Raw genomic sequence first — 26,480 nt, forward strand, 5'->3', positions numbered from 1 at the left:
TTTTTTTTTTTTACAAACTCTCACCTTGGTCCATCTCAGCGAAGCACGTTCACAACCATCAATTAGCACTGCATTATTCCTATACTTTATTATTTAAAAAACACTAGTTAAAAAGTATCAAACTAATTATTATTATTTTGTAATGACTGATGGTTGTGTTAAAGACCTTTATTGGTCAGCCTTTGAAGCTGTATAAATATTAAATTGTGGACCGTCAAAATAGTCAGATATTTCTCCCTCCAAAGCCTTAATTTCTCTTCGGCTGTGGTGAGCTGCTTGAGGTGAGCAAATAACCAGATCATTTATTTGGGTGAAACATTCCTTTAAAGTAGGAAGGTTTTAGTGGGTGTTTTCCCACAATCCCACAGGACCGTTAGTAGGATTGGGGATAGAATATCAATTCCAAATCTTGATATTCTTTAAGCGCCAAAGAGGACTCTTCAGCATGCGAGCTGTTTTCTGTGATGCGCAGTCACCTCTTTTAAAGTGCACAGACAGATATAAACAATTATGTCAATATATCCTCGTGAACGTAAACATTTGAGAAAGAAAAACAGGCCTATTGGATCCGTACATTGTTACCGCGCTATACCTCCTGCCACCGTTCATGTTAACCGAAGAAAATCACTCGCTGAACCTGACAGAATAACTTTTGTAACTTTAATAAGCCTAATTTGTGTTTTATTTGCCTGTTCGGCGAGGTGTTCCCTATCAAACATCATTTATCCTTAACTTTTGGCAAATATTTTTTCTTGATTACACATCTTTATTTGATTTTTTTTATTGTTAAATTAACTTTGCTATCAGGTAGACGATATAATCAGATATTGTGATATTAAGGCGATTATCGATTATCTTTTTTTTTATTCATCCATGCGCATTTTTTTTTAATTCATCCATGCATTTCTTTTTTCTTTAACATCAGAGTTCTCTATGATGATGTATCATGTATGCTAAACGTCTCCAATCATTTAGTCTAATTAACCCCTGCCCCTTTCTTACAAGCTGCATCCAGCCAATCAACAACTGAAGGATGAGACCAAGTCCCGCACTACTATTTTTTCCTTTTTCGATGTTTAATTTGGATGTACGTCACAATACGGTGAAAAAAAGGTTTGTTAGGATTTAACATTTACACTTTTTAAACTTGGCTTAATATTTATTAAAATATATATATTTTATATAAAAAAAATGTCAAAAGAATTTTAAAATGAAAAACCACAAAAAAAGAATGTTTATCTGCATGTCATGTGACAACTGACATCAAAGATCTGTGAACATGCAAATGTGTTAAATTATTGAAATATTAATTTCAAATTTTAGGGGGTGCTTCAAATAAACATTTTAAGTCAACGAGGTTCGGCTGACAAAGTTTGGTCAAACAGAATCTATTGGTTCAATACAAAAAGTCAACTGTGGGAGAATTAGTTTTATTACAGACATAAGTGAATTTTACATATCAAACAACAGTAATTGCGTATCAAAAACACTAAGTGCTATTTGGACAGTGCGAGTCTCTGCCAGGCTTTACAAAGCGATTCTGTAGTGCCGTATTTGCGCAACAAAGTTGCGGCTTCGGCACAGATGTGCTGTGGAAACGGAGTAAACTGTTTTTCCATGTGCAGGAAGACGACGCAACATTCCATGACATCCGGAAATGGGTATTTCTAAAATAAGAGAGAAAAAAGAAAAAAAATCTATCATTAAAAAGAAATCAATTTGGTCAGAATACATGGCTACTCTTGAATGGCTGTCAATAGAGAAAGCTCATTTTTGCCCCCATAATTTAACCCTGAACCAGCGGTCAGAACAATAAGAAACCTGGCCGCCATCATATTTGAGACACAAATTTCTAAGGCCTCCAAAAATTTTAAACATTGCTGAAAAAACCTGTTGTACGCAAATTACTACATACCTTCTATCATCTGATTGACAGTTTATAATTCAAGTAGGTCTTTTAGTATTTTGTTGTGAAATACTGACTGATTTTTATAAAGTAAAAGTAAGTAAAGCTTTTTTAAATATATTGTTAGTAATATTTCAAGATTAACAGTTACACTGAAGCAACTTAGGTTTACTTGATTATTCATCATATGCGAGTATCATATATGACACATCAGGCTTTTGAGGAATGTTTATTTGTGCAACATTTCAAGCTATCAGAATTTCATCTTAAATTATTTTTTGGACATATACAGTAGTCAACATTTGAAGTGGCTAAAAAAAAAAGTTAATTAAAGGTGTCCTAAGACACGACCAGGTATTATTCAAAATTCATGTTTACCTTTGATGAAAGGTTTTGACACACTTCAAATGTTGACTACTGTATATCAGCAACTGCTCCAAATTGCATATTTTTGCTCAGATGAATAAATTTGAGGTGTTTTTCTACTCGTATGATCTCCATTTTCTCCTATATCATACTTAATGAGCCATAAAAGCCTGATGTATCGAATATGATACTCAACAAAAAACACACATGCAAACCTTTTCTGACTATCATTGTTATATGTCAGGCATTACGGGGTTAAAAGGACAGTTCACCCAAAAATTTTAATTCTGTCGTCATTCACTCACCCTCAAGTCGTTCCAAATCTGTATGATTTTCTTTCTTCTGTTGAACACAAAAGAATGTCAGTAACCAGACAGTTGATGCTCCCATTGACTTCCATAGCATTATTTCCATACTGTGGAAGTCAATGAGATCCATCAACTGTCTGGTTACCTATATTCTTCAAAATATCTTCTTTTGTGCCCAGCAGAGGAAAGAAACTCATAAAGATTTGGAACGACTTGATTTTGAGTTAATGATGACAGAACTTGAATTTTTGGGTGAACTGTCCCTTTAAGAAAGCTGAGCATCTTACTCTGAGCAGCTCCGGAATGGCAGTGAGCACTTTATGGTGTTCAGCAACCTGGGCAGTCAGTGTAGAGAGTGATTCACTGCTAAAGAGAGACAAAAAAAAGGCTGTTAGACAGTTCTTTGAAGCACTTGAATCAAAGATACAGCGTCAGAAATACCTGCTTCCGCTAGCAGATCCTCCGTGTTCCTCTGAAGTTTCAGACGGAGACGTACTAAGAGCTTCTGGGCTCACGTGAGTCTCTTTACACTGGCTGTGCTGCTGGATCAGGCTCGTCACTCTCTTCTGAATCTCTGCTATGGCTCTCTGGGTGGCCTGAAGATTGGCATGAGGTTCAGAGAGAAGAACGTTCCAGAAGCCCTCAGAGAAAGCGCCTTCAGATTGAGCTTCTCCGTTACAGTCTGCTTCATCTTCGCTGTGGTTGTTCTCTGTTAAACGGTGACCGTTGCTGATGGTGTTATTGGTCAAAGCTGGAGTTTCATCACTGCAGTTCCACCATTTCTTATACATGAGCTGGTAACAGACGAAAGCCTCCACGCTTTGAGAAACCATCAAGCTTCTCTCATCACTTGGGTCCAGTTTCTGTTTGTAAAGCGCCACTGACTCCAAACCTGCAACAAAAAGGACAACGAAAGATTTGAATTGGGGATGTACCAAAATTTCGCCCGTCGTAGGACTATACATTATTTGGAAAATTGGTTAAAAAATAAATCTGATTCTGTTGTATAAAAATTAATTAAGCGTGTGATTATTGATTTAATATCAATATATTTCCTATCCAATTTAGGTGGTACTTTCAATAGAAGTGTGGTTATTTTATTTTATTGGCTTGTATTTTTTGTCATTAAAATGATTGAATTTAATTAAAAAGTCTAATATTAATACAATTATACAAAAAAGCTACTTCAAAATAATAAATAAATAATTTTTAAAAAAGCAGTTTTGATTTCGGTTTTCGGCCAAGTGCATCCAGAATTTTAGGTTTCGGCCCAGAATTTTCATTTCGATGCATCCCTAATTTCAATCGTTAACTTTAAAGTCTTCATGGAAACAAAACGGAATATTCTTGTTTTTTTTTATGGAATATTGCAGCATTTATTATAAATGATTTCCGTGCACATCATGTGCCCTCGTAATCTTTAATCAAAATGAATTCCCATCCCACTTGCAGTGACATCTCTTTTCTTCTCAGATGATGCGTTCACTGGCGTGAGGGCAGGACAACCTGTCACTCACATGAGATCAACCAATAACAAACCACAACCATCCAATCAATTCCCAATGGACAAAAACCTACATTATTTTCTGTTTGAGAAACCTTTTCACTTGTATATACGTCACGATAGAGAGGAGAAAAAACTATTGCGAATTCTGGTTCATGCCGACTTTAAAGTTCACTTGGATTAATTTTATTTTAGTGTTCAGTGTACGTGGTCGTGTACCTCACCTTGTGGTAAAAGCAGCTGGCACATCTCCGCCATCAGCGTGAAGTGTCCCGCCTCTGAACCTCGAGTCAGAGCTTGCAGTAGCTCCTCTAGAGTAGACGGCCAATCACACAACAGCTGACTCAAAGCACACAGTGTCACGTCCAATGAGATGTGAGATAAGAGCTGAGGAATAAAAACAAATGAGCGGAAGATTAGTGAATTTGACGATGACATCAAATAGACTTCTCATAATAGTATTTATGGTCAGTCCTGATCACTGAAAAACTAATTTTTGGTCAGAAATAATCTCAGTCAGTATCTGATGTGGCCACCAGCTGTTTTAAGTACTACAGTGCATCTCATCTTGCAGCCTTGCAAACGCGCGCGCACACACACACACACACACATACGCGCACACAAGAGCCATAAATTACAGCAGTGCTAAAATAGAGCCATATCGCACGTATGATATTGCATATTTGTATTATATACAGATTTTGCTCAGTTCAATATTATATTATATTATATCAATCTGTAAACAGTGTCAAGTAGATCAAATTTCCCACATACTTGCTTCATGGGAACACTAGTGGTGGCAGGAGGATTCTCGACGGCTCTCAGCTGTTGATGAAGTGTTTTCACTTTGACCAGGTCAGCAGCCGCCACTCCAAACTCGCTCTGCCACACTCTGTGCACCGCGGAGAGAACGTTCTCCTCACAGGGCTTCGACCAGGTGTGCGAAGAAGCCACGCTCCAGGTGACCACATCTGTATCTGCCAGTCTCTGAGTGAGGATCTCATTAACACAGAACATGAGTCTGTGACCCTGTGAAGAGGAGGAGAGAAAGATGCTTTAGGTACACTGAACATAGATACCGTTTCTATAGTTACAATGAATATGCTATAGGGAGGAAAAAGGCAACATTTACCTTAGAATAAAGTATATTTCATGGCACACAATATTCATAGTAATAATAATATTAATAATTCATCATATTAGATATTGTATTGTCTTTTATATAGTTCTTGCCGAAAAAAAGTATTGGTGATCTACAAAATCCACTAAAAGACAACAATTGAAAATATATTTTTCATCCCTTATAAAACCGTAAATTAGTTTATATCAGTGCCAGTTTAGCTTACTCATTTATTGAATATACATGTATATCTAATAACCAACAGATGGACACAAACCATAAGCGAGTCTTGCGTCCTCAGGACTTCCTGTGCGGCGGCCCAGTCCTGGGAAAGCATCAAGTCTTTGGCGCACCTCAGAGAGAGAGAATGTGCGAGCTCACTTTCTCCAGATACCCACGCCAGATTAGCCGCGGTCTTCAGCGACATCACATCCCCTTTCTTGGCAATGACTTTAGCTGCATCAAAGCTCGAGTCTGCGGCGAGGTAACTGACAGATGGAGGAAGAAAATACTTTAGTCAGTCAAAAAAAAAAAAAAAAAAGACTTTAGTCAGTTTCTATTATATTACCCCATTGACTGTATACAGCAATTCAAATCATACCACAATATTATGATACGGTATACATGTTGACAGGTTTTGTAAGGGTTGACAGAATTTTCATTTTTAGGTGAACTATCCTTTTAAATTGTAGAAAGTAGCCTACATTTTAAATGATAAACTTTAGAACCAAAAATTTATATTTAGCAGCCCAACATTTTGCATGCATAATTAATTTCACCCAGACCATTTAAAGGGATCATGAGTTGAGAAATCAAATGTTCCTTGATCCTGTGACATGTTAGAGGTCACAGTATACATACACACTATATATATATATGCTAATGTGTTTTCACTCACCATTTCGCCGCAGTAGCATAATGTCCATCCTTCTCCAGCACTGCAGCCCAGCACATGTAGAGATCCTTCAGCACAGGGTCCTCTGGCTGGAGTCTGGCTCGGGCTAAAGCGATGGCCTCGCTGAAGATTTATTGCAAAAACAATCGTGAACCTTCTACTCGGGACAAACACCATTACCATGACAAACAATTGCTTATCGTGATGTTTCTAACCGGTAGAACTGGTGGCCCTTCAGAAGGTGGATGGCCTCGTAGAGTTTATGGATGGAGACGAGATGTGACGCTGCTTTGAGGAACTGCTCTTGGTGGCAGAGCTGCTTCACATACACCTCTACAGTCCTGGCCCACACCTGGTAGCCCGCTGAGAGAGGGTCAATGACAAATAAAGATGTCCAGGAGAAAAGGAGAAACCTTTTTGGGGTTATTTTTCTGGACATTTAAAAACATACAAAACAAATTGTTTTTCTATGATTTTCCTGTCAACTGTGTTTCCTGCATGCTGGTTACACCACACTGACTGGCCAATATTCTGAAAACTGCTTCATTGCATTTTTAAAAAGAAATGATAAAAGAATAAAGTTCCCCTGTAGTCAATAACTGTATCCCCTAAAACTCATCATATATTTAAGCGTTTTTTCCTTGATTTTTTTCTTTTCTTTATCCCTTAAAATAGCTTGAATGTAACTACACTCTTGCCTCATTTAGTTTATGCGGTTCTATGAATAAGCAATTAGCCCCGCCTCCACTCACTCACACCAGCTCAGAGATCCACTCGGTGACCTGATTGGTTACAAGGTAGTTTGTGACGTCAGAAACACCAGCGATTTCAATTTCGTGTTTTTGAGACTGTCTTTGGTTCACTGCAGTTTTAAGGAGAAAATACTCAGCAATGGTGTTGACTTATTGGTGTTGGCATAATAAAAACACCACATAGACATATAAACAACAATAACAGCTTGACTTTCACCACAGGGGGACTTTAAGCATTTTTCCAAGAAAATGTTCAAAGTCCTTCAGACCTTTTTTCTTTTTTACAATCTCTGGACAATTACAGGTTTTTTTTTATTTTATTTTTATATGTGTTGTAACCCACAACATTTTCTGCATGACGTTTAAGAGAGAATACAAAATAATCATATTAAAATAATAATTTTTAAAGGGGTGGTATAATGCCCTTTTCACAAGATGTAAAATAAGTCTCTGATGTCCCCAGAGTGTGTGTGTGTGAAGTTTTAGCTCAAAATACCCCACAGATATTTTTATATAGCATGTTACAGTTGTCACTTTTTAAGGGTGCGCAAAAACGCACCGTTTTTGTGTCTGTCCCTTTAAATGCAAATGAGCTTTTGCTCCCGGCACAGGGGGCAGGGTTACAACAGCTTGTGCCCTTTTACCTCACAGACATGCACTGAAAATTTCAAAAACTTTTAGCCTTTTATGTTCAAAACCAGAGTCAAACAATGATGGAGAGACTCAAGAAGAAGTGACAACATGTAGAATGCAACAGGACATTTCTGAATGGTTAGTTGATGAATTTATGTTGCTGATGTGGAGTTAACTATCTTCTAGTCATTGATTAGCATATTCTGTCATGACAATCTATAAATCGTGTCCCGGGGGCGGGGTTTATGTAAATTCTAGGGTTGGTGATGTCACTAACCCGGGAGGAATGTCGTGTAGTCTCTACCAGCCGTTTGTTGTAGTCCTTAAAAAGCAATTTCTTTAAAAGCGAATATCTCCCTTTGCTTTGAACTTTGAGCGTTGTAACTTTGCAGATGTTGTTTATGCTCAAACAGCAACATTACACACTAACTAAAGTTAGAAAAGTGCAACCACCCCTACTATAAAAATTATTTTATAGTAATATTTACATTTTTTCTTAGTAAGTATTTTGAAGTAACAAGTAAAACAATAATATACAAATATAATAATAAAATAATAATATAAATTAAATTATACAATAGTCATAATACCACAAAACGTCTCACCCATTGGAGCTAAACTGAGGAGGTGGTCAGTCAGCTCTCCTTTCTCCACAGCAACATTTATTGCTCCGATCACGTCTCCTTTCCACAGCCTCAGATACACCATTGAGTCATAATGACCAGCCTCCACGTGGCTCTCCTCTGTTCAAAACACCACAATGAACTTAACACTGCTGCCAAATCAAGGATTCACCTCAGATCTTCAGCATCCAAGCACTGGGCCCGACTCACCTTCCTCCTCAAACATCCTGTAGAGGGCATCCCTGTCTGTGAACAGGCCGAGCTGAATATGATCTCCAGATCCTGGAACACAAGCTCCGCTTTGCCCTGAGGAGCAGAAGAGAAAAGACATGCACTATACACATGATAACCGCATATTTACTCTCATTTTGTCATTGCAGAAGTGGAAATCTTTAAATTCCTCAGTGACCTCCATGAGCAGAAAAGCTTGTACTGCAGCGATAATACCATCTGATGCCATAAATGCAACTTGGTATAAGGAAATGAATGATTTCCATATTCATAAACCTACCATTCTACCAGACTACCACTCAAATGTTTGGGGTAAGAAAGGGAACTATATTCTCAGAAGGCGAAGCACTGCTACTTCTGCGGAGTGATTTGCTCGCAGCGCCTGAGAAGCCCCGTGGTGAGGAGCAGAGAGTTCGCTCAGAGTGTTGCGCTAATCACTCCGCAGAAGTAGCAGTGCTTCGCCTTCTGAGAATATAGTTCCGTATGTATGCGGTTAGAAGATGGCTGTGTCTCATGTGACCTTGTTATTTGTACACGCTGTGACTATACAAATCACAACATGTAAAATAGGAAAATGTTGGCGTTATTTTAGCACTTATTGGGAGTAGTATGCTAGCTGGAGCCGTTTACCTCCAGTCTTTGTGCAAAGCTAGGCTAGCGGTGGGTGCGTCAGACAGAGTTACGGCACACACGGAGATGAAAAGCGTATGTATGGACTTATCTAACTCTGGGGGATACGGTGAATAAGCTAAAGTCCCCAAAAGTCAGCGTGTTCCTTTAAGCCTGATGTTGGGCTCCTGACTTACCATGCGAGTGCCTCACAGCAGCGAGCGTCAGACAGTCTTGTTGAAGTTCCTCTTTGGGTCGGTGATCCATAGAAGTACTGAGCGGGAGAATGGAGCGAGGCTTTCTCTTTTTTAAAGACAGATCTAAAATGAACAACAAATGATATAACAAGAGCTTTTACAATGTTTTTTATTTTCTCAAAGCAGGTTTGATGTCGATGGCGACAAACAAACACCATAGGTTTTTAAAGTTATTTCATTATTTATTCATTTAAATGTGTTCATTTGTTAATTAACAATAATATTAAGTCATATGAGAAAAATAAACTTTTTACTGTTAATAATAATTGTGATTACAGTTGCCAAGCAATAGAGCAACCAGCCGCAATTATTATGGAATGAGGTCATTAATTTTTTGTGCATTTTGTAACTAAATAACAACATAATTTTATTATCAGTTTTTTTTGCACGATACATTCAATAAGAATCCTTATCACACATCAATAACAGCAAAAATATTAGTACAATGTACCCATCAATTGTTTTTCTGACGCAAGTACATAGTAGTTAAAGACACCCAAGTGGGAAAGAAGAATATATTGACTGCAAACCTGCTTTCTCTCTTTTCTTCTCCTCTTTGACCTCCCTTTTAACTGCATGGATGAACTTTTCTCCATTCTGAACCCTCTCAGTGCCACGCGTGTCCACACTGCTCTCTCTGGACCAGCCTGTGACCCCAATGATAAAGGTTATTCATCACACAACACCCAGACAGCCGGAGTGACATTTCAAAGACGGCGCTGGAAGCACAAAAGCGAGAGGAAGCGGAAGAGACAGCGAGAGATGAAAGACGGGCCGTTACCCGTGACTGAAGGAGCGTCTGTGTTCTCCTTCTCTTCCTCCTCGTCATTGTCTGACTGGCACTCTTCTGCTCCGCTGCCTGCTGCCCCTTTCATTTCTTCACCTAAAGCTAATTCACTTTCTTCCGCCTTCATCCCTCCTTTTCCTGGTGCCTTCTTTTTCTTCTTGGGCTTTTTCTGAGGTCCTCTCTTTTTCTCTACCTCAACACGTTTTTTACCTGTTGATGAAAACATCAAAGTATGTGTATTTTAATGTTTATGTCATGGTCTAGTAGTAAAAGTGGAAGAAATGATTGGTTCACATGCCGCTTGAACTACTACAGTGATGCCACATTAAAGAGTGGCAAAAGAAATTACATTTATTGTTCGAATTTTGTGATAAAACCTGACAGAATTTGAAAGCTCAGACTTTCATTTCAAAAGTACAAAGCTTACTGCAAATATTTAGCGAAGCTTGTTTCCGCCACAGAATAAAGTGAGAATTGTGAGATATAAACTCACAATTCTGAGGAAAAGTCAGTCTTTTTTTCCTTAGAATTGGGACTTTATAACACGCAATTGACCCTTCACAGGGAGTTTGATTGACAGGTGATCTGACCAATCATACTTCGCCATCCGACATTTTGTCCGACAAAGCAGTCAGGAGAGTTAGTATTGACATGGGAGGATTTGAACTTGAAAAACGGAGTACTGACGCCTTTCCGCGGTTAAAACAACATTCCTTCATGTTTATTTGATGCTATAAATGAACTAGAAGGAAAAGATGATCGGTTCACGAGCAGCTTTAACTGAGGCTCTACAGCGATCTGTCAGACACATTAAAGAGCCACAAAACGGTATGTTGTATTTATTGTTTAAATTTCTTTAAAAAAAAAAAAGACCGAATTTGAAAGGCGAGACTTTGATTAATATGTTTAATGTCAAAAGTAACCGAAAAGTAAGCTGGTCTGTCCTGTCTGTCAGCGCGTTGTCAGTGTCCTCTCTGCTCCGTGATGTGTTTTTCACTGCGTGAGAACATGGTGTGTGTGTGAGAGCGGCGTAGCTTGTCGGACATAGTGACAGTAGCTAAGAGGGACGGGTCTTTGCGAATGGTCAATTACGACTTTATATCACGCAATTAGGGGTGTGCCGGTTTCAGAATTGGTGATGACGGTTATGATGTGAGTCAAATGTGACGGTTCGTAACATAACCGTCAGGGTTTTTTTTAAATCCTTTAAAAAAAAAAAAAAGCAATGAACATGCTTTGTTTTAAATAAATCACACACACTAAACAAATCCTTTTAAAAACGTAGGCTGCTTAAATTATATAAGAGCTGCATAAAAATGAATGAGTAGGCCTAAATTACAAATGATAAAATCTACATACCTTTATCAAAGAAAAAAAAAGTCGAACAACGATTGTTGTGATAATACCTTAATTAAACTAACTAAATACAGGAAACAAAAAAAGTGCAATGACATTTTAAATTCCTAATCTTTTTCGACTTCAAAGTTCCGTGACAGGAACACCAACATGTTCACTTTACTCGGTTTTAGTGACGATCTGACAGGGGTAGCTATGTTACCCGCGAGGCTAAACACTCGCTCTGATGCTGTGCTTGTAGCACAAATACACATGTATTTACGTGCCAATTTTGCTAAGAGCGGATAGCGTGTGTCTCCCCACCATGCTAGTGGATTAGCCGTAGAGTCAATTGGTTCTTCTTGGAGATAGCGGGTTAACTCCGTGTCAGCGCGCGCTCTGATCGGTAAAGGGGCAGATATTTCAGACCTCCGTTTATTAGGGAGATCTCCAAGATTTCTCAAAGCCGCACCCGTCTAGAAAGGATGTAGCAAAGATATTTAATGCTAATGCATGAGGCATAGGCATAGTTTCATTCATTTACGATGAGATGCGCTCTAGTTCACAACGCAATGCAAGTGAACGCGGCGCGCCGGCGCCTCCATGTCACGGTTATTATATTGTCTGCTATATTATTAAATACATGCAATTGGTTGATGAAACATTTATTAAAATTAAGGTACAATTTGTACAAAACGAAATTCGCTTTAAGGAAAGGCTTACAAAGCAAAATTTATATGAAGTGGTAAAAATTATTTCTGACGATTTACAAAACAAAACTTCATTAAGTGGTAAAAACTTTTTTTTTTTTTTTTTTTTATGTTTGTAAAAAATATTTTAATAACACGGTTTTGGCAGTTATAGAGTTTATACTACAGGGCCGTTGAATGCTTAAATCTGATTGGTTGACGAACGTTCTGAGGTGTGCAATTATATTCAGGGAACCGCACGGCTAAAGTAGTTCCAGGCAGGTCTTGACCTCAGTACAGTTCCATATCACTTCGCGTAGTTAACTGTAATAACGGACAATAGGATACAATTCATAACAAGAGAAACTGCAGCCCCTGCGCTTGATCTGCAATTTTCAATGTCCTATATAATCAATAAAAAATTTAACTGAATATTTAAATAAATTGATAGTCCTGTTGCACGGGTTTTCGTAATTATTGAAGTAAATAAATAAAATTGATAGGCCTATACTTGTTAAAAGGGCTTTGTGTTTCATTTATTAGTCTTCTAGTCTACTGTCACTAATAGAAAAAAAAGAATGAACGAATTAATTAAAACGAATTGAATTAATAAATAAATAATAATATTGACGCACATGCTTCTCTCTAAGGCCGGTTATGAATGTAATTTGATACTTATGAGTCATGACTAATCATGCACGCGTTTTCAGCGCGTTCAGTCTGTGTTCACAGCGCGGTGTTTAAAATCTGCTGCATTCACAGTCAGAGAATGTTTCTAGTCGTTAAGTGTGTGTCCAGCATTACTCTGCTATCAGCGGCTCAAAACTCCGTTACTAACTCTAAAATGACGTTTTGGAATTAGCAACGGAGCATGGGTTTAGATGCGCAAGGAATTAGTCCTACATACAAGAGCGTTTTAATGACAAAAACTTTACAAACGTCTTGAAATACATCATCTGAACAATATTTCGAGGTGTGGTAACTGTAGTATAAGCGGAATAATTGACTCCAGACCGTTGAATTATTATAAAAATAATGCACACCCGAGGTGTAACGGCCACTCCGCTTCGCGTCGTGACCGCATTACCACCTCGGGTGTGCATTATTTTTATAATAATTCAACGGCCTGTCGTCAATTATTCCTTACCTAATGACGGTGTTTAACTATAACCGTCGGTCTCACGGTTATATACTAACCGTCACACCCCTACACGCAATTCTGACTGAGAAAGTTCGCAATTATCTTTTAAAATGTTTTATTCTGTGGCGGAAACAAGCTTCCATAATTATTAGATGGTATGCGCTCTATAAATAAAGTTACGTGAAGTTTTGTTCTTGCATCAACTGAAAACAGCATAGACTAAAATAAATCGATATTGTCAACTCAGACACAGCTGACATGTTTACCTGTTTTAGCTTATCCATGTTTTGTGCACAAAATAGACACTGACAGTCACAATGTGCCATTAGAGAAGTGTTATTTTAAACCAACGTTGATTTTGGATGGTTTCGGACAAACCCAAAAATGTGTTTCCGTCGTTGAATATGTTTGTTTGCCAAAGTTTCGGTGCATCACTAGTTGAATATAACGATACACATACTCTTGGGAGGTGTGACGTGTTCCTGCTTGGATATGGCCCATTCCTGGAGGGTGAAGTCATCTCCGCCGGTCCAGATCAGATCTGGGTGAACGGCGGACCACTGGACGCACATCAGTCGGCCTGAGTGACCCCTGTAGTTACACACCGGCTGCTCTTTCAGCACATCCCACACCTGTGAACAATGAGTTTTTACACACTAATAAATAATTTTTTTGTATTTTTTCTAGACGATGGATAATACAAAACGCATGACTATTTAAAGGGGTCATTACATAAGAAACCAAATTTGCCTTTTGACATATAAGAGGTCTTTGTACATTCTGCAAGTTTCATAGCTTTAAACATCCTCTTCATAATAAACAAAGCACTTATTTAATCAATATTGCGGGATCTGTGACGTCACATGGGCAAATATGACTGCATATGCCTACCTCCAGAGCAAGACATTGACAAATAGTTATAGGGCCCTATATTTTCCACGATCACGGAATCGGCAAATGAACGCGGAATCCAGTGTAAACGCAGAATTTTACATATTTGAAATGAAATTCTGTTTTTGTGTGGGAGAAGAACGTATGTCTGGGGAAAATGCAGACCGGGGGAAGCAAATTGATTTCTATGGCTGAATGAGGGCTTATGAAACTATAAGCCACGGCCATTCTGGTGTGCTCTGACGTGCCAGGGTGCGAAGTGGCCTGATTGGTTCGTGCGTCTGAGCCGCCTCGCCATAGGTTCGTGCAGTTGCCGCAGCACAGCCAATGACCGCGCTAGACGCTCAGCAAACACAGCTGCACTGCGTTTTAACCAGTTAATATAACCATTAATATTTTTAAGCTCATAAGCATTCATATTTTGTTGTTAATTTTTCGTTTCCTTGCCACTGTTGCCTTTGGCTTGCTCAGTTGGGGATATTCAATTGAATTAATCAATGAATAATACTATTGATTAGCATTACCAAACATGGACGTTTTATTATTATTTTAATTAATACTGTGAAGCTGCTTTGATACAATCTGTATTGTGAAAAGCGCTATACAAATATTCTTGACTTGACTTAATTAAGGTACTTCGAGTGCAGTGTTATGTTGCATCATGCAGTATTTGTCCTGAAAAGTACTCAGTAAATGTGATGTTCGTTACCCTTAAATAAATTTAAGGTAATTTCATTCCTTTTATATTTGTATACATTTTAATAATTAACATTAAAAGCACACTCTTTTAACGACTAAAATAACAGTAAAAGGTAAAAAAAACCCTGAATTCTCAAATTTTAACAGAAAAAAATGGAATTTGCAAAAATGAAAACGGAAAAAACTGAATTTGGGAAAAAATAAAATGGATTTTATAGGGCCCTATCATCCACTGGCATTTAGTCTCTTAACGGCTGACATTTGCCTATACCGGATGTGAACACATTATAATCACTGATGCCGTTTACACTGGCTATAGTATACAATACAGATGCGCGTTAAATTTCGGACATACTCAACACACTTGAGTCTGCCGACAACAGGACAAATGGAAGAGTGAAATAGCGTTTGCTTTTAATTTAAATGGCTCGTTTGTGGCTCTGTACAGACTTCAGAAGGATCACAGCATCGGAAACAAGTGGATGGTTTATTTTAATGCCGTCCCAGATTGCGTTGAAGGATTACATGTTTGTTCGGAGCATTTTGTTTTGTAAACCAAGCACAGTGTAATGAAGAGTTAGCAAAGTAAATGATTTCAGAATTCTTTGTCTGTAAATTACATTTTTATACCGATAATGTTTTCAAAACACTTACTCATGTGCAATAGCGAGTGGGCGTTGATACGGTTTCCTATGCAATGATGTTAGCCAATCATACCAGTGGCCGTTTACAGACAAGTCTTAAAGGAGCAGTCCCTTAAAAACTGATTCTTTCAGACAGAGGTTCAGAGTAAATTTGTGTGCAAAAATAATACAATTATATATATATATAATAAAAAAAACAATATCATGACCCCTTTAATATAAACCATATTTTCATAAAAATTCCAGATAAAATAACCTTGAATTCTATTATATTACTGCGACATAAAATGTTTTTAAACCTTCTAAAAAATTTTTTTTAAATAATAAATAAAAGGTGTAACTTGCCTGAGAGGTTCCGTCATAACATGCTGTCACCAGATGCCCATCGTGATGGGGACTCCAGGCTAGGCCGGTGATTTTGTTGGTGTGACCAGAGAGAGTTCTGAAAGGTTCAGTCACCAGCACTGGATTCTCTGATGGGGTTTCTATAAGTAAAAAAACCTTAATAAGAAAAACAAGCTAATTCAAAGCCCTGATATACTATATCGAAGAACGAACTACTGTGACGTCACTTCGAGCAAAATCAGGCCAAAACAAAACTCATTTGGAGTTGTTTCTGAAGCTTGCCAAAGCGAACTGTCCAAAAACACCTTCGAACTTCCATTGGTCAGTGGCGATTACGTAATAAGTGGGTGTGGCTCTAACGCGCTGCCGCCTTTGATGTCGAAATCTTCTCTCTGGTTCATTTCTTCTGTTCAGTCCGTCGAGGTCAAACATGAACACACTGGAGAGCTACTTTACAGTAGAAATGTAAGTAGTAATTCTAATTGAAAGCAACACTAGCCAGGTTTCCATTCAAGGATTTTTTTGCGGAAAAAGGTTTAGTTCTTTAAAATGGTTACCGATATAACCGATAGTAACGGCATTTATCAACATTATTTTTTTACGGTGTATAAATTCAGAGTAGGTTGATGTTTTTGATCAATTTTATGTTATTGAACTCGGAAACCAGAATAAATACGTTTTTAGTTTAGATCTGATGATCTGATGCGCTGTCAGCCACGTCAAACAACGACTGGTTCCACTGTATGTAAAAGGGTAGCCTATGTTAAGGATTGCTGCTCAAGGCAAAGACTGAACATTTCACAGTACCAATCTTATTCATGGACCCTAAAATTTTGTCCTGACCCGTGTCCAAACCCATGGGCACATAAAGACAGTAACATGCATGCAGTCCTGTCAGACAAACTGCTCCACTTCTAATATTTCCTAATTCAATACTATTCAAAACCAGCCTATTTGGGAAAATAGAAAGGACCAAACTGACGGATTTCATTCGTCTCATTACATATATTTGCAATAAACGTGATATTAAGTGTCATTATGTGATACAACAAAACTTATTCATCAACAATGCATACTTTTTAGGGGTGACTAATTATGCACACCATTTCATTGGTAAAAGGCCAATTGGATGGAAAGCAGGAGACAGATAATTTCGCAAAAATATTTTTATGCATATTAACTTTGTCGATACACATTGCTAGAACTGCCCAGTCCTCAAGATTTGCCTTATACAAATTAGGAAAATCAGGCCCTTCCTATAGGAGCATGCTACACAACTCCCTGTCCAAGCTCTTGTATTGTAATGCTCTCTTGGCAGGCCTTCCAGCATCAACTGTCAAACCTCTGCAGCTGATCCAGAATGCTGAAGCTAGAGTGGTCTTTAATAAGCCGAAGAGAGCACACGTCACTCCTCTCTCCTCATAAAATTGCACTGGTTGCCAATTGCCAACCACATCATTCAAGGTACTGATGTTTGCCTGCAGACCAACCACTGGCTCTGCCTCCCTATACCTTGCGTTCTGCAAGTGTAATGTCAATCTCATGTTATTAACCAATGTCTTTGCTGCTGACATTTGATGATATAATTCAACCATACTGATAAGCAAAAATGACTAGATCAATATTGGTTTTTAATAGTGTTGAACTCCCTCTACTGTACAGGTTTGGAACACCTGGACCTTTATATTTGCCAAAAATAAATTAGGTCTCAATTTAATTAAAACACAAACAAGTAAGCCCAAACCAGGTTAGTACGTAACACAAGAGTAAGGTAACACATTACCTTCTATTAAAAGTAACCAAGTAATGCAACTAGTCACTTTATGATGTTTGATTAATAACAAGGTTCGGGAGGAAAACGTTCTAATGATCAAGCAATCAAATCACTCCAACCAGCTGTCATCAATCAGTAATCAACAGATCCACTCAATCAGCATGAGTAAAACCTATAAATATTCACAGTCAACTCACCCTTATTCCTCGACAGTTTTCAGCATCCCTCCACCACCCCATCTCCTCACACTTGCATGGCTATCTTCCTAACCAGAGACGGGGGAGTACTCTGGGTTCGGGCCCAATTTCCGAGCTCGGAGCCCTCCCCCGGACAGCACGCCAAATACGCATAACCATTTACTCTCTGATCATTCGTAAGTGTGAACTCGTGATGAATTAGGTAGTAGGGAAATATAGTAACGCATTACTTTTAAAAGTGACTTTGCCCAACACTGCCAGTAGTACATATCATGTTTACGGTGCACAGTATGTATTTCTTTTTTCTTTTTTTTGTATGCATAGAATAGCTAACAAGAAAAATCCAACAATGATAAAGAGCCGATTCTCACCTATGGCGCTCCTGAGGTCATGGACGTAGACCGTGGCATTGCTGGAGCCGGACGCCAGCAGAAACTGCAGCTCCTTCTGAGACGAGTGTTCATGGTGCCAGCGCAGTGAATTTATGATCTTATGATGCTGCTGCACTGTGCACAAGAGCTTCAGCGTGGGAGCCTTCAACACCTCTATAGACCTACAACAAAAACCCTTCTGGAGTGAGACACTTAATATAACCTCCGATAATGAGCTTTATTTGATGCATAATACTCTAAAATATTGTTGCATATGATAGATTTCATATTTAAAAATAAAAAAGGATTGTGGTCTTATTGTGCACAATTCATGTGTCATTTTTAATCTTACATTTCTCCACCTCTGATGCTTTCAGATGTTGTAACTAAATCCATGTGGAATGAGAAAAATGATCTTAACAAGAAATATCTCAGCCTCATAACCCAATTAAATCCAGATGGATACACTCAAGACCCGTCCTACATCATTTCCTACTGAATATAAAATTTTCTCTGTCTCCTCATTTGAAAATTAACCAAAACAACACTTTATAAATAGGTTCAATTTGTTAACATTAGTTAATGATATCATCAACTAAAAAATAAACAATACTTTTACAGCATTGATTATTCTAGCTTAACACTACCATTCAAAAGTTTGGGGTTGGTAAGATTTTTTTATGTTTTTATTTATGCTCACCAAGGCTGCATTTAATATTGATTAAATATTTTAATAAAAAATAATTATATGATTTCACTTTCCTTTAATTCCTTTCTATTCTAGCTTATGCAACTCTAAGCAATGTCTGAAACTTTTTATTTTGAGCACTTCTTACGTTTGTTTGCCTGATGAATCGCTTGCTGTATTCCTCATTTGTAAATCACTTTGAATAAAAGCTTCTACAAAATGAATAAAGTAAAACAGTAGCATTGCGAAATATCATTTCAATTTTAATATATTTTAATAATTGTGATGCAAAGCTAAATTTTCAGCATCATTACTCCAGTCTTCAGTGTCACATGATCCTTCAGAAATCATTCCAACATCCTAATTTGCTGCTCAAGAAACATTTCTTATTATTGTCAATTTTGAATGTCAGTTGTGAGTGATACTTAGTATTTTTGTGAAAAGTGATAATTTCTTTCAGGATTCTTTGATGAATAGAAAGCTCAAAAGAAGTTTTTTGTATTTTGTATAAATGTATTTACAGTCACTAATTTACTGACCAATTGAACACATTCCTGCTTAATAGTATACATTTCTTTCAAAAAGAAATATGACCCCATATTTTTAAATGGTAGTATATAGTACTATATTAGAACGATTTCATGTTTTATAAATTAACATCAATGTATTATGAATAAAACAAAAATACATAAAGAACAAATAGCATATTAATTTAGACTAATAAATGATTAATGGATTAATACAATTAATATTAATTTATTACTAATGTTAATAAACACAAATTGGATGTAAAGGGTTACGAATTAAGGTAACCCCAAAGAGAAAATGATTAACAATGGTTTGATTAACATCATTACCCATCTTCATTTCCAATGGCCAAAACGCTGCCATCCGGCTTCCAGCTGAGGTCTGTGTGTGGGGGGATCTTGTGCTGAAGAACAGAATAACCTTATCAACACGAACAAATTTAATAAAGACAAATATGAACGAGCGATTTCTCATCTTACTTTGATGCTGTTAGTGTCTCGGATGAGTTTGTCAATGTTACTGGCCTCCCCTGAGAGCTTCCAGGGGTCGTGCTGGAAGATGACCCCCTCTCCGGCACAGCTGTATAAGCTGTAGGACGGCTTGTCTCCTGATCCCCCTGAGCCACACACGTACACACTTATTAGCGGGAACATCACTATTACTATTGCTCATCCCGGCTTCAACAAACAAAAGCAATTATCTCCAGCCCCTCGAGCATCGGAGATGGATACGGTGATGAACGTGTCATTTGTCAGCGGCGGGGTGAAATTATGTTTTCATTCCTTGATTACCCAACAAACTCTACGGAGGGAAAGCAAGCATTTTGTTCACGCTCGCTCAATTACAGAGCGCGTAAAAGAGGAGCTGGGCATCACTTATTGCTGATGGATTGTTCTTGGCGCCACTTCAAGTTCAATGTCAGGCCGGGTGTGTTTAAATGAATTGACTTACCGAAAGACATGGGCGGCACAGGAGGGCCCCATGAAAGAGAGTAGATGGTTCTGCGGTGGTAAGTGCTTGAGATTTGAGGAGGTCTGTGCGTGAAAACAAATAATGAAGTGAAATGTGTCATTTTCCATTTTTTTTTTTTTATGTATTTGAAAGTTTAATTGAATTACGCTGCCATAACTCTAAAATTACTTTGTTTTCTATGATTAAATCTTGCATCAAAACAAACCTAAGGAATCGCAAGACAGTGCATATACAGTTCAAAAATCATGAAGCACGACTGTTGCTCTTACTTGTTAGAGTAAACTTCATATATGCCCACTTTACCATCATCGGTACCAAACGCCAGAGAGCCCTCTTTTAGTGGATGCCATGCCAACTGTAAGAGAAGTGAACAAAAAAAAAAAGTGGGCTAGATTTTAAACTAACTGAATGGCACTGTGGGAAATAGACCTGTGAATTAAACCCATCTGACTCACAGCTGTGACTTTAGATTTGATCCCTTGCCAGAACGTCTTGATGTCATATTGGTTCTGAATAGACATGGTGTTCCAGACCCGGATCATGCTGTCTCCGACCCCTAGAGCCAGACAGCCGGTGCCCACCGGAGAGAAGCTGAGGCAGTACACAAACCCACCCAGAGTGGGCAGAGTCCAACAGCACTCCAGAGACGCCAGGTCCCAACACTTAATCTGAAATGAGGCATCCATGCAGAATAAACATATAAATATAAATCATCACGAATCTTGGAATAGAATTAAACATAATTTTTTAGCATTGATAATAATGGAACGTACACAGGCTTTGTCTTGGCAGACTAGATCTGCTGCTGGCATGAGTGAAGGCTACGGTCACATGCACATAAATATAGGGAACAGGATACAAGCTGCTGCAAGGAAAGTAGGGAGAATCCCTTGGCAGAACTAGGCAGGTGGTGCTGGGCAAGGAGAAGGACTAGGACTAGGAAAATTCTCATGGAGTTGAGCCAGCTCGTGTTGGAAATAAATATTTTTCATTTAGACTGATTGGCCATGCAGCTGGCTTTAGGGGAACCAATCAGCTGCTCTGAAGTGTTTCATGACTGAAATATGTATATAAACTTTTTTTTAAACTTTATTTTAAGCTAAATGTAACTCAATTATACAACGAATATGTTTTCTTCATGCAAAATATAATTGAATATTATTATTAAATATAGTAATTTAGTATTTATTTCTGAATTTGGGGTGAAAATACCCTAGATTCACCCAAAACTTAGCAAATAATGGTAGCACTTTATTTTATAGGCCTGTTCCCCATGTACACATTATGTACTTATTATAGTAATTGCAATAACTGGGTAATAACTAGATACTAACCCTGAACATAACCCTTAACTTAACCCCAGTAGTTACCTTATATTAACCAGTACTTTCTTAGGCAAGTACACTGCAAGTACACATATGTGAATGTACTGTAAAAAAAAGCGGGCCCTAAATAATTATGCATTATATATTTACTTCTCACACATTTTTGGAGAATGTTACTTACAAAAAGTATTGTGATGGTATCACAATACACTGATGATACTCGTATGCCATGATATTGAAAGATTATCACATTTCAATTCCATGGTAATATCATACCTCAGTTTTAGAAAATTGTATTTTTGTAAAGAGTAATATAGGTATTTATTCTGTATTGTGTAAGCAGAGTTTGCTGAAAATGGTTTACAACCACATACTAATGGAGGAAGATCTCACCTCTCGGTCCATCGAGGTGCTGAGCAGAAGTTCTCTGTCCCCGGAGCGAAACGAGCTCATGTTGAAGACGATACGGCTGTGATTCTCTCCATCTGGGGAACTGCCCAACAGACTCCACTTCTGCTTGCCTGACTTCATGAGATCCCACATTACGATCTCACCGCTGCGCGACAACATTCAGTGATTCATGTTCGTTTACTACAAAACATCCTCCAACACACAATAACCAAACACAACATACCCAAAACAGCTGGACACAATCTGTGACGGCCTCCCTTTAGGCCAGTGGACTGTCAGCCAAAGTCTTTCCTTCAACGCTGGATCAACTCCCACTCCTCGTCTCTTCAGGAAGGGAAGTTTCAGCGTCATTACACCTGAGAAGAGACACGGTGACCTCAATGACACTGCACCTGAAAGCTACTATAAAGCAGTTATGTCTGTGCAATCTTTGGGTAATGAATCTCTCTTTGTCACCTTTGCCTCTGGCTGTACTCCATATCCGCACAGTCTGATCTCGACTTCCCGACACCAGGTAACACCCCACTTCTGCTCCTTCTGTCGCCAAATTGCTTCCATCTACGGAAAGAGTCAAGGACATGTCACTTGATTTTTTGTCCAAAACTTTTTTGACAGCCGAACTCCTTAGACAGCAAATATTTCATTTTAAGTACCCTCTGAGATTTTAAGTAAATTTTTCATTAAGTCAACGACACATTCGCATGTTCATGGTTCTCCGGTGTCAGGTAATGGTCACATGGTTCATACTTGGCTTACTGACACTAGTTACAACAGAAATACTGTATGCATGTCTTAAATTCGTCATTTTCAAACATTTAAACGGTTTGAACATGTCAAATTCTCAAGCTTTTACTGGGAATATTCAGGTAATCATGTAAACTGCGTGTGTTCACACTTGTAATTTGCTTGGTTCGTTTGGTCCGGGCCAAAACAAAAACCATTTAGCCCTGGTCTGTTTAGCGTTCACATTGCCATTTTAACACCGGACCTAAAGATACCGAACCTAAAGGCATATGTTCACAACCTGATTGGTCGGATTTTATTGCGCATATTTCGCGTCGGAACTTACCGAACATCCAAAACAACGCAATGTGCTGGGATAAATGCGTTTGTTGTATGTGCGTAGCTTGCATATGATGGTATCTTGACCAGCTAAGAACTCATGAAGAGCTTATAAAATGTGTAAAAGAGTGAATACAGTAAAGAGTGACCGGCAGTCAAAACACCGCTGAAAAGATGAGTCTCGGTCCGCTTCCAACCGAACTAGCGCGGTTTGAATAAAATATGAACTGTTTGGTGAGCACCAGGGTTCGGATGGTGCTTTCACACTGGCGGTTTATTTCAGAACGTGGCACGGTTCGCATGAAAAAACGCTAATGTGAACGCTGCCGTGCGCACCACTGGGGTACCGAACACGAGACAACCTGGAGGAGGCGGTCTGTGTTCGGATCGCACTCGAACCGTGCCGAGGATTCGGGTGCGCACTTGTTCAGGAAGTGAAGAAACCTGTGCATGCGTTTTAGCTGATTATGATGTATCCCGTCGTTAGACTGGAATTTATGCGTTTCTCTGGCAACACTATCAACGCCGAAATGAGTCTGCAGCAGTCAGGTGGTACAAGAAAGCGCTCTGTTAGTTGTTTACATTCATTATTATTGTAATGTTATGTGCTTTGAGACATGAGGTAATTTAACGCCGTCTCTCGTCTCGTGACCCGTTTGTACAGGTTCAAGTGTTTTGAAGGAGGCGCGGTTTTGGAGATCTTATACTTTCAGGGAGGGTGGGATCTTATACTTTTAAAGCTAGATTGCTATTGTTAGCCGCTCTGAAATTGCCTACCCTGCCTTTAATGGTCATAACCAACTGACAGAGGCAAAACGGATCTTAAAGTTGCTTACCTGCGTTGTCTTCAAATCGTCCGTATAGAGGCTCTTCTCTGGGACGAGGGCACCATGCCAGCGCATGAATCTCATCATCATGCCCCCTCAGTCGATGAATCACCTCCCCTTTCTTACTGATGTCTATTACTACTATCATTCCATCCTTATACCTTTAGGAGGAAGCATATACAATTAGCAAGCATAGCTAACGAGTCAGGGTCTCTCTAGCATCACAATTAAATCATAACATAACAAGCCTCTACCCCACTGCGATGTAGTTTTCTTCATGTGGAGAGCAGGACACGCAGAAGATCGTTCGAGGTTCAGGGAAGAAGCTCTGGGTGTCATTACTGCTGAGCCAATAGCACACCACGATGCCCTTCTCATCTCCCGTGACCAGCAGAAGTTTCTGCACTGGAGACCAGTGGACCGCAGTGATGGTGCTCTGTTCAAACACAAACACAGTCACCAGCATTTACATTTGTTGATCACATACATGCAGGGCCTAAAACTAACTTTTTGACACACCCACCACCTGTGACTTTGAAAATGTACCGTCCATAACTACTTTTTACCAGCCATTAATTTTTTTGCTAAAACAGGCAGTTATGACACCAAAACGTTAGAGATACTAGTGACCATTTAAGCGTAGGAAGATGTGAAAGAGTTCAATTCAGTATACACACGCTGTCTGGGATGTGGATCTCTGAGCACGCGGATGTTTGCGCACAGAAAATGTCCCACACAGTTGTGTCCCACAACTAATTGAGCTCCCTTTCGCGTCTGTTTGCGGTTGAATATTTCAATTGGCAAGACTCTCGTGATGATGCAGCCGTGGCCCACAAACTGTACAGAGCGTTGTTCGCTTTTGTTCATGTTCTCACAACATTGCATTGCTAGAATTCATAAAAATATTACCTCACCAACACTGATTTTTACTCGCATTTGGCGCTTGGCAAGTGTTCATTTTAGGCCCTGTGTACATGTGTTTTATGCAGTGCAAACTTAAAAAGATGGTATTTTGTCACCATGAAATTTGAATAGATAATTCTTATTTTTATGGAATATTGTAGTGTTTATTTAGATAAACACATTATTTTTTAAATTCATGTGTCCTCATAATATGTAATCAAAATGGACAAAATAAAGTGCTTCAGCAAAGAAAATGTTTCAGCAAAAGTAGTTATGATATTGTGGTTGTCATGGAGATACATTATATATGTAAAATTTTAAGCAAAAGCTACAATAAGCTTACTGCAAACTAAAATACAAATATTACAAACAAACTCTAATATTGCTAACTTTATAAACAATGTTTAATGAAAAATATAAGTAAATATTTATACAATAACTATTATTATACTATTTAATAGTTAAGAGTAACGATTAACAATTAGCCAACGACAACGATCCAATCAATTCCCAATGGGCAAAATTATATTATTAGTTACAATATCTAGAAGATGAACAACTGCTTGATGTTACTGCAAAATAAAAATCTAAATCTATTTAAAAAAAACTAAAATGGCAAACTTTTGTAAATAAAATTGTTCAATGAAACAGAAATATTTAATGAGTAACTAGTTACTCTATATTTGTATAATAATAATCATTTTTATACTTACATATTTAAAATATAAATGTGCCTACCTTGCCTACATTTAAATGTAGGCAATGCAATTAAAAATCGTTATACTTTTGCAAAAGTTATTGTAAAAGTGTAAAAGGGCAGACAGAAAGCTACAATCTAGAACAGTTGTGAGCCAGTCACAACTCTATAAATCACGGCAGGTAAAACATTCACTCACTTGGTGGACATTATGCTCTTTCAGCAGAAGTTTCTGCTCAGAATCCCAGATTTTGACTGTTTTATCGTCTGAAGTGCTGGCACAAATGTGTTCTTGTCCATCATAGGAGCAAAATGCAAAACCAGAAACTCGTTCCGTGTGTCCACTGAGTTCACCTGCAGAAAGAAGGACTGATCAGATCAGATCGATGTGATTTTGCATTAAGCAAAGCACTGAATGAAAGCAACCAGCGCTCTTACCTGTGACTGCTGGAGATGCTGCGGTCACATTTAGCAGATAGATTTTATTCTTTGCTCCAAAACCCAGCACTCCCTTTTCATTTATGTCACTGCAGCGGGAACAGTACCAGTTTGGAGAGGCTGGCAGATGTCTTTGGTGCATTATAAAGAGCAAGTGATCGCTGCATCAAGATCAGAAAACAAATCTACGGATGGTGACAGACAGTGAATTCACTTCTCACATGTACTCATGCTGCCGAAAAGCCGAAAACACACCAGCTGCCGAAAAACCACAGCCTGTGTTGTAAAAAATTATACGGAACGCGAGAGGGGACCACATATACAGTCAAATCTTTTTTTAAGACCTACATTCAATAAACATGTTGGCCGGAAAATATTTCAGTGGGCCTAATTTGTCATTTGAATATTTTAGTAGTTAACGATCCTTTCATTAATGATAAAAAGTATAACTAAAACTCATTTGCAGTGACACTTGCCGTAAAGCGCAGCGTCGTAACGTATTCAACCTATCATTTCCGAGAATCGGTTCTTTCGGATAGTTCGTTTCAAATT

At 38.3% G+C, this 26,480-nt stretch overlaps 1 protein-coding gene across 1 annotated transcript; it reads right to left on the bottom strand.

The window, feature by feature from the left end:
- Positions 1 to 1,397: 1,397 nt before the first annotated feature.
- On the bottom strand, positions 1,398 to 26,455 carry gemin5 (gem (nuclear organelle) associated protein 5). Its single transcript, XM_079586804.1, has 28 exons — positions 25,929 to 26,455; positions 25,690 to 25,844; positions 24,145 to 24,326; positions 23,900 to 24,051; positions 22,458 to 22,559; positions 22,225 to 22,357; positions 21,984 to 22,146; positions 20,721 to 20,933; positions 20,535 to 20,620; positions 20,245 to 20,327; positions 19,773 to 19,909; positions 19,623 to 19,696; positions 18,078 to 18,259; positions 15,736 to 15,875; positions 13,617 to 13,788; positions 9,986 to 10,201; positions 9,735 to 9,851; positions 9,145 to 9,267; positions 8,318 to 8,413; positions 8,090 to 8,227; positions 6,315 to 6,462; positions 6,103 to 6,222; positions 5,482 to 5,692; positions 4,859 to 5,113; positions 4,309 to 4,471; positions 3,022 to 3,472; positions 2,868 to 2,946; positions 1,398 to 1,667 (listed from the first exon to the last, which is right to left on the bottom strand). Exons 1-28 carry the CDS (start codon positions 26,068 to 26,070, stop codon positions 1,497 to 1,499), a joined length of 4,404 nt encoding a protein of 1,467 aa, XP_079442930.1. The 5' UTR covers positions 26,071 to 26,455; the 3' UTR covers positions 1,398 to 1,496.
- Between the last annotated feature and the right edge of the window lie 25 nt (positions 26,456 to 26,480).

Source organism: Phoxinus phoxinus (assembly GCF_949152265.1).
Source record: "Phoxinus phoxinus genome assembly, chromosome: 17".
Classification (NCBI taxonomy): Eukaryota; Metazoa; Chordata; class Actinopteri; order Cypriniformes; family Leuciscidae; genus Phoxinus; species Phoxinus phoxinus.

Coding starts and splice junctions, on each gene's coding strand:
- gemin5 (XM_079586804.1), bottom strand. CDS start 26,070: ATGCACCAAAGACATCTGCCAGCCTCTCCAAACTGGTACTGTTCCCGC. Junction 25,845..25,928: donor AGCATCTCCAGCAGTCACAG/GTAAGAGCGCTG, acceptor TTCTTTCTGCAG/GTGAACTCAGTGGACACACG. Junction 24,052..24,144: donor GAAAACTACATCGCAGTGGG/GTAGAGGCTTGT, acceptor TTCCTCCTAAAG/GTATAAGGATGGAATGATAG.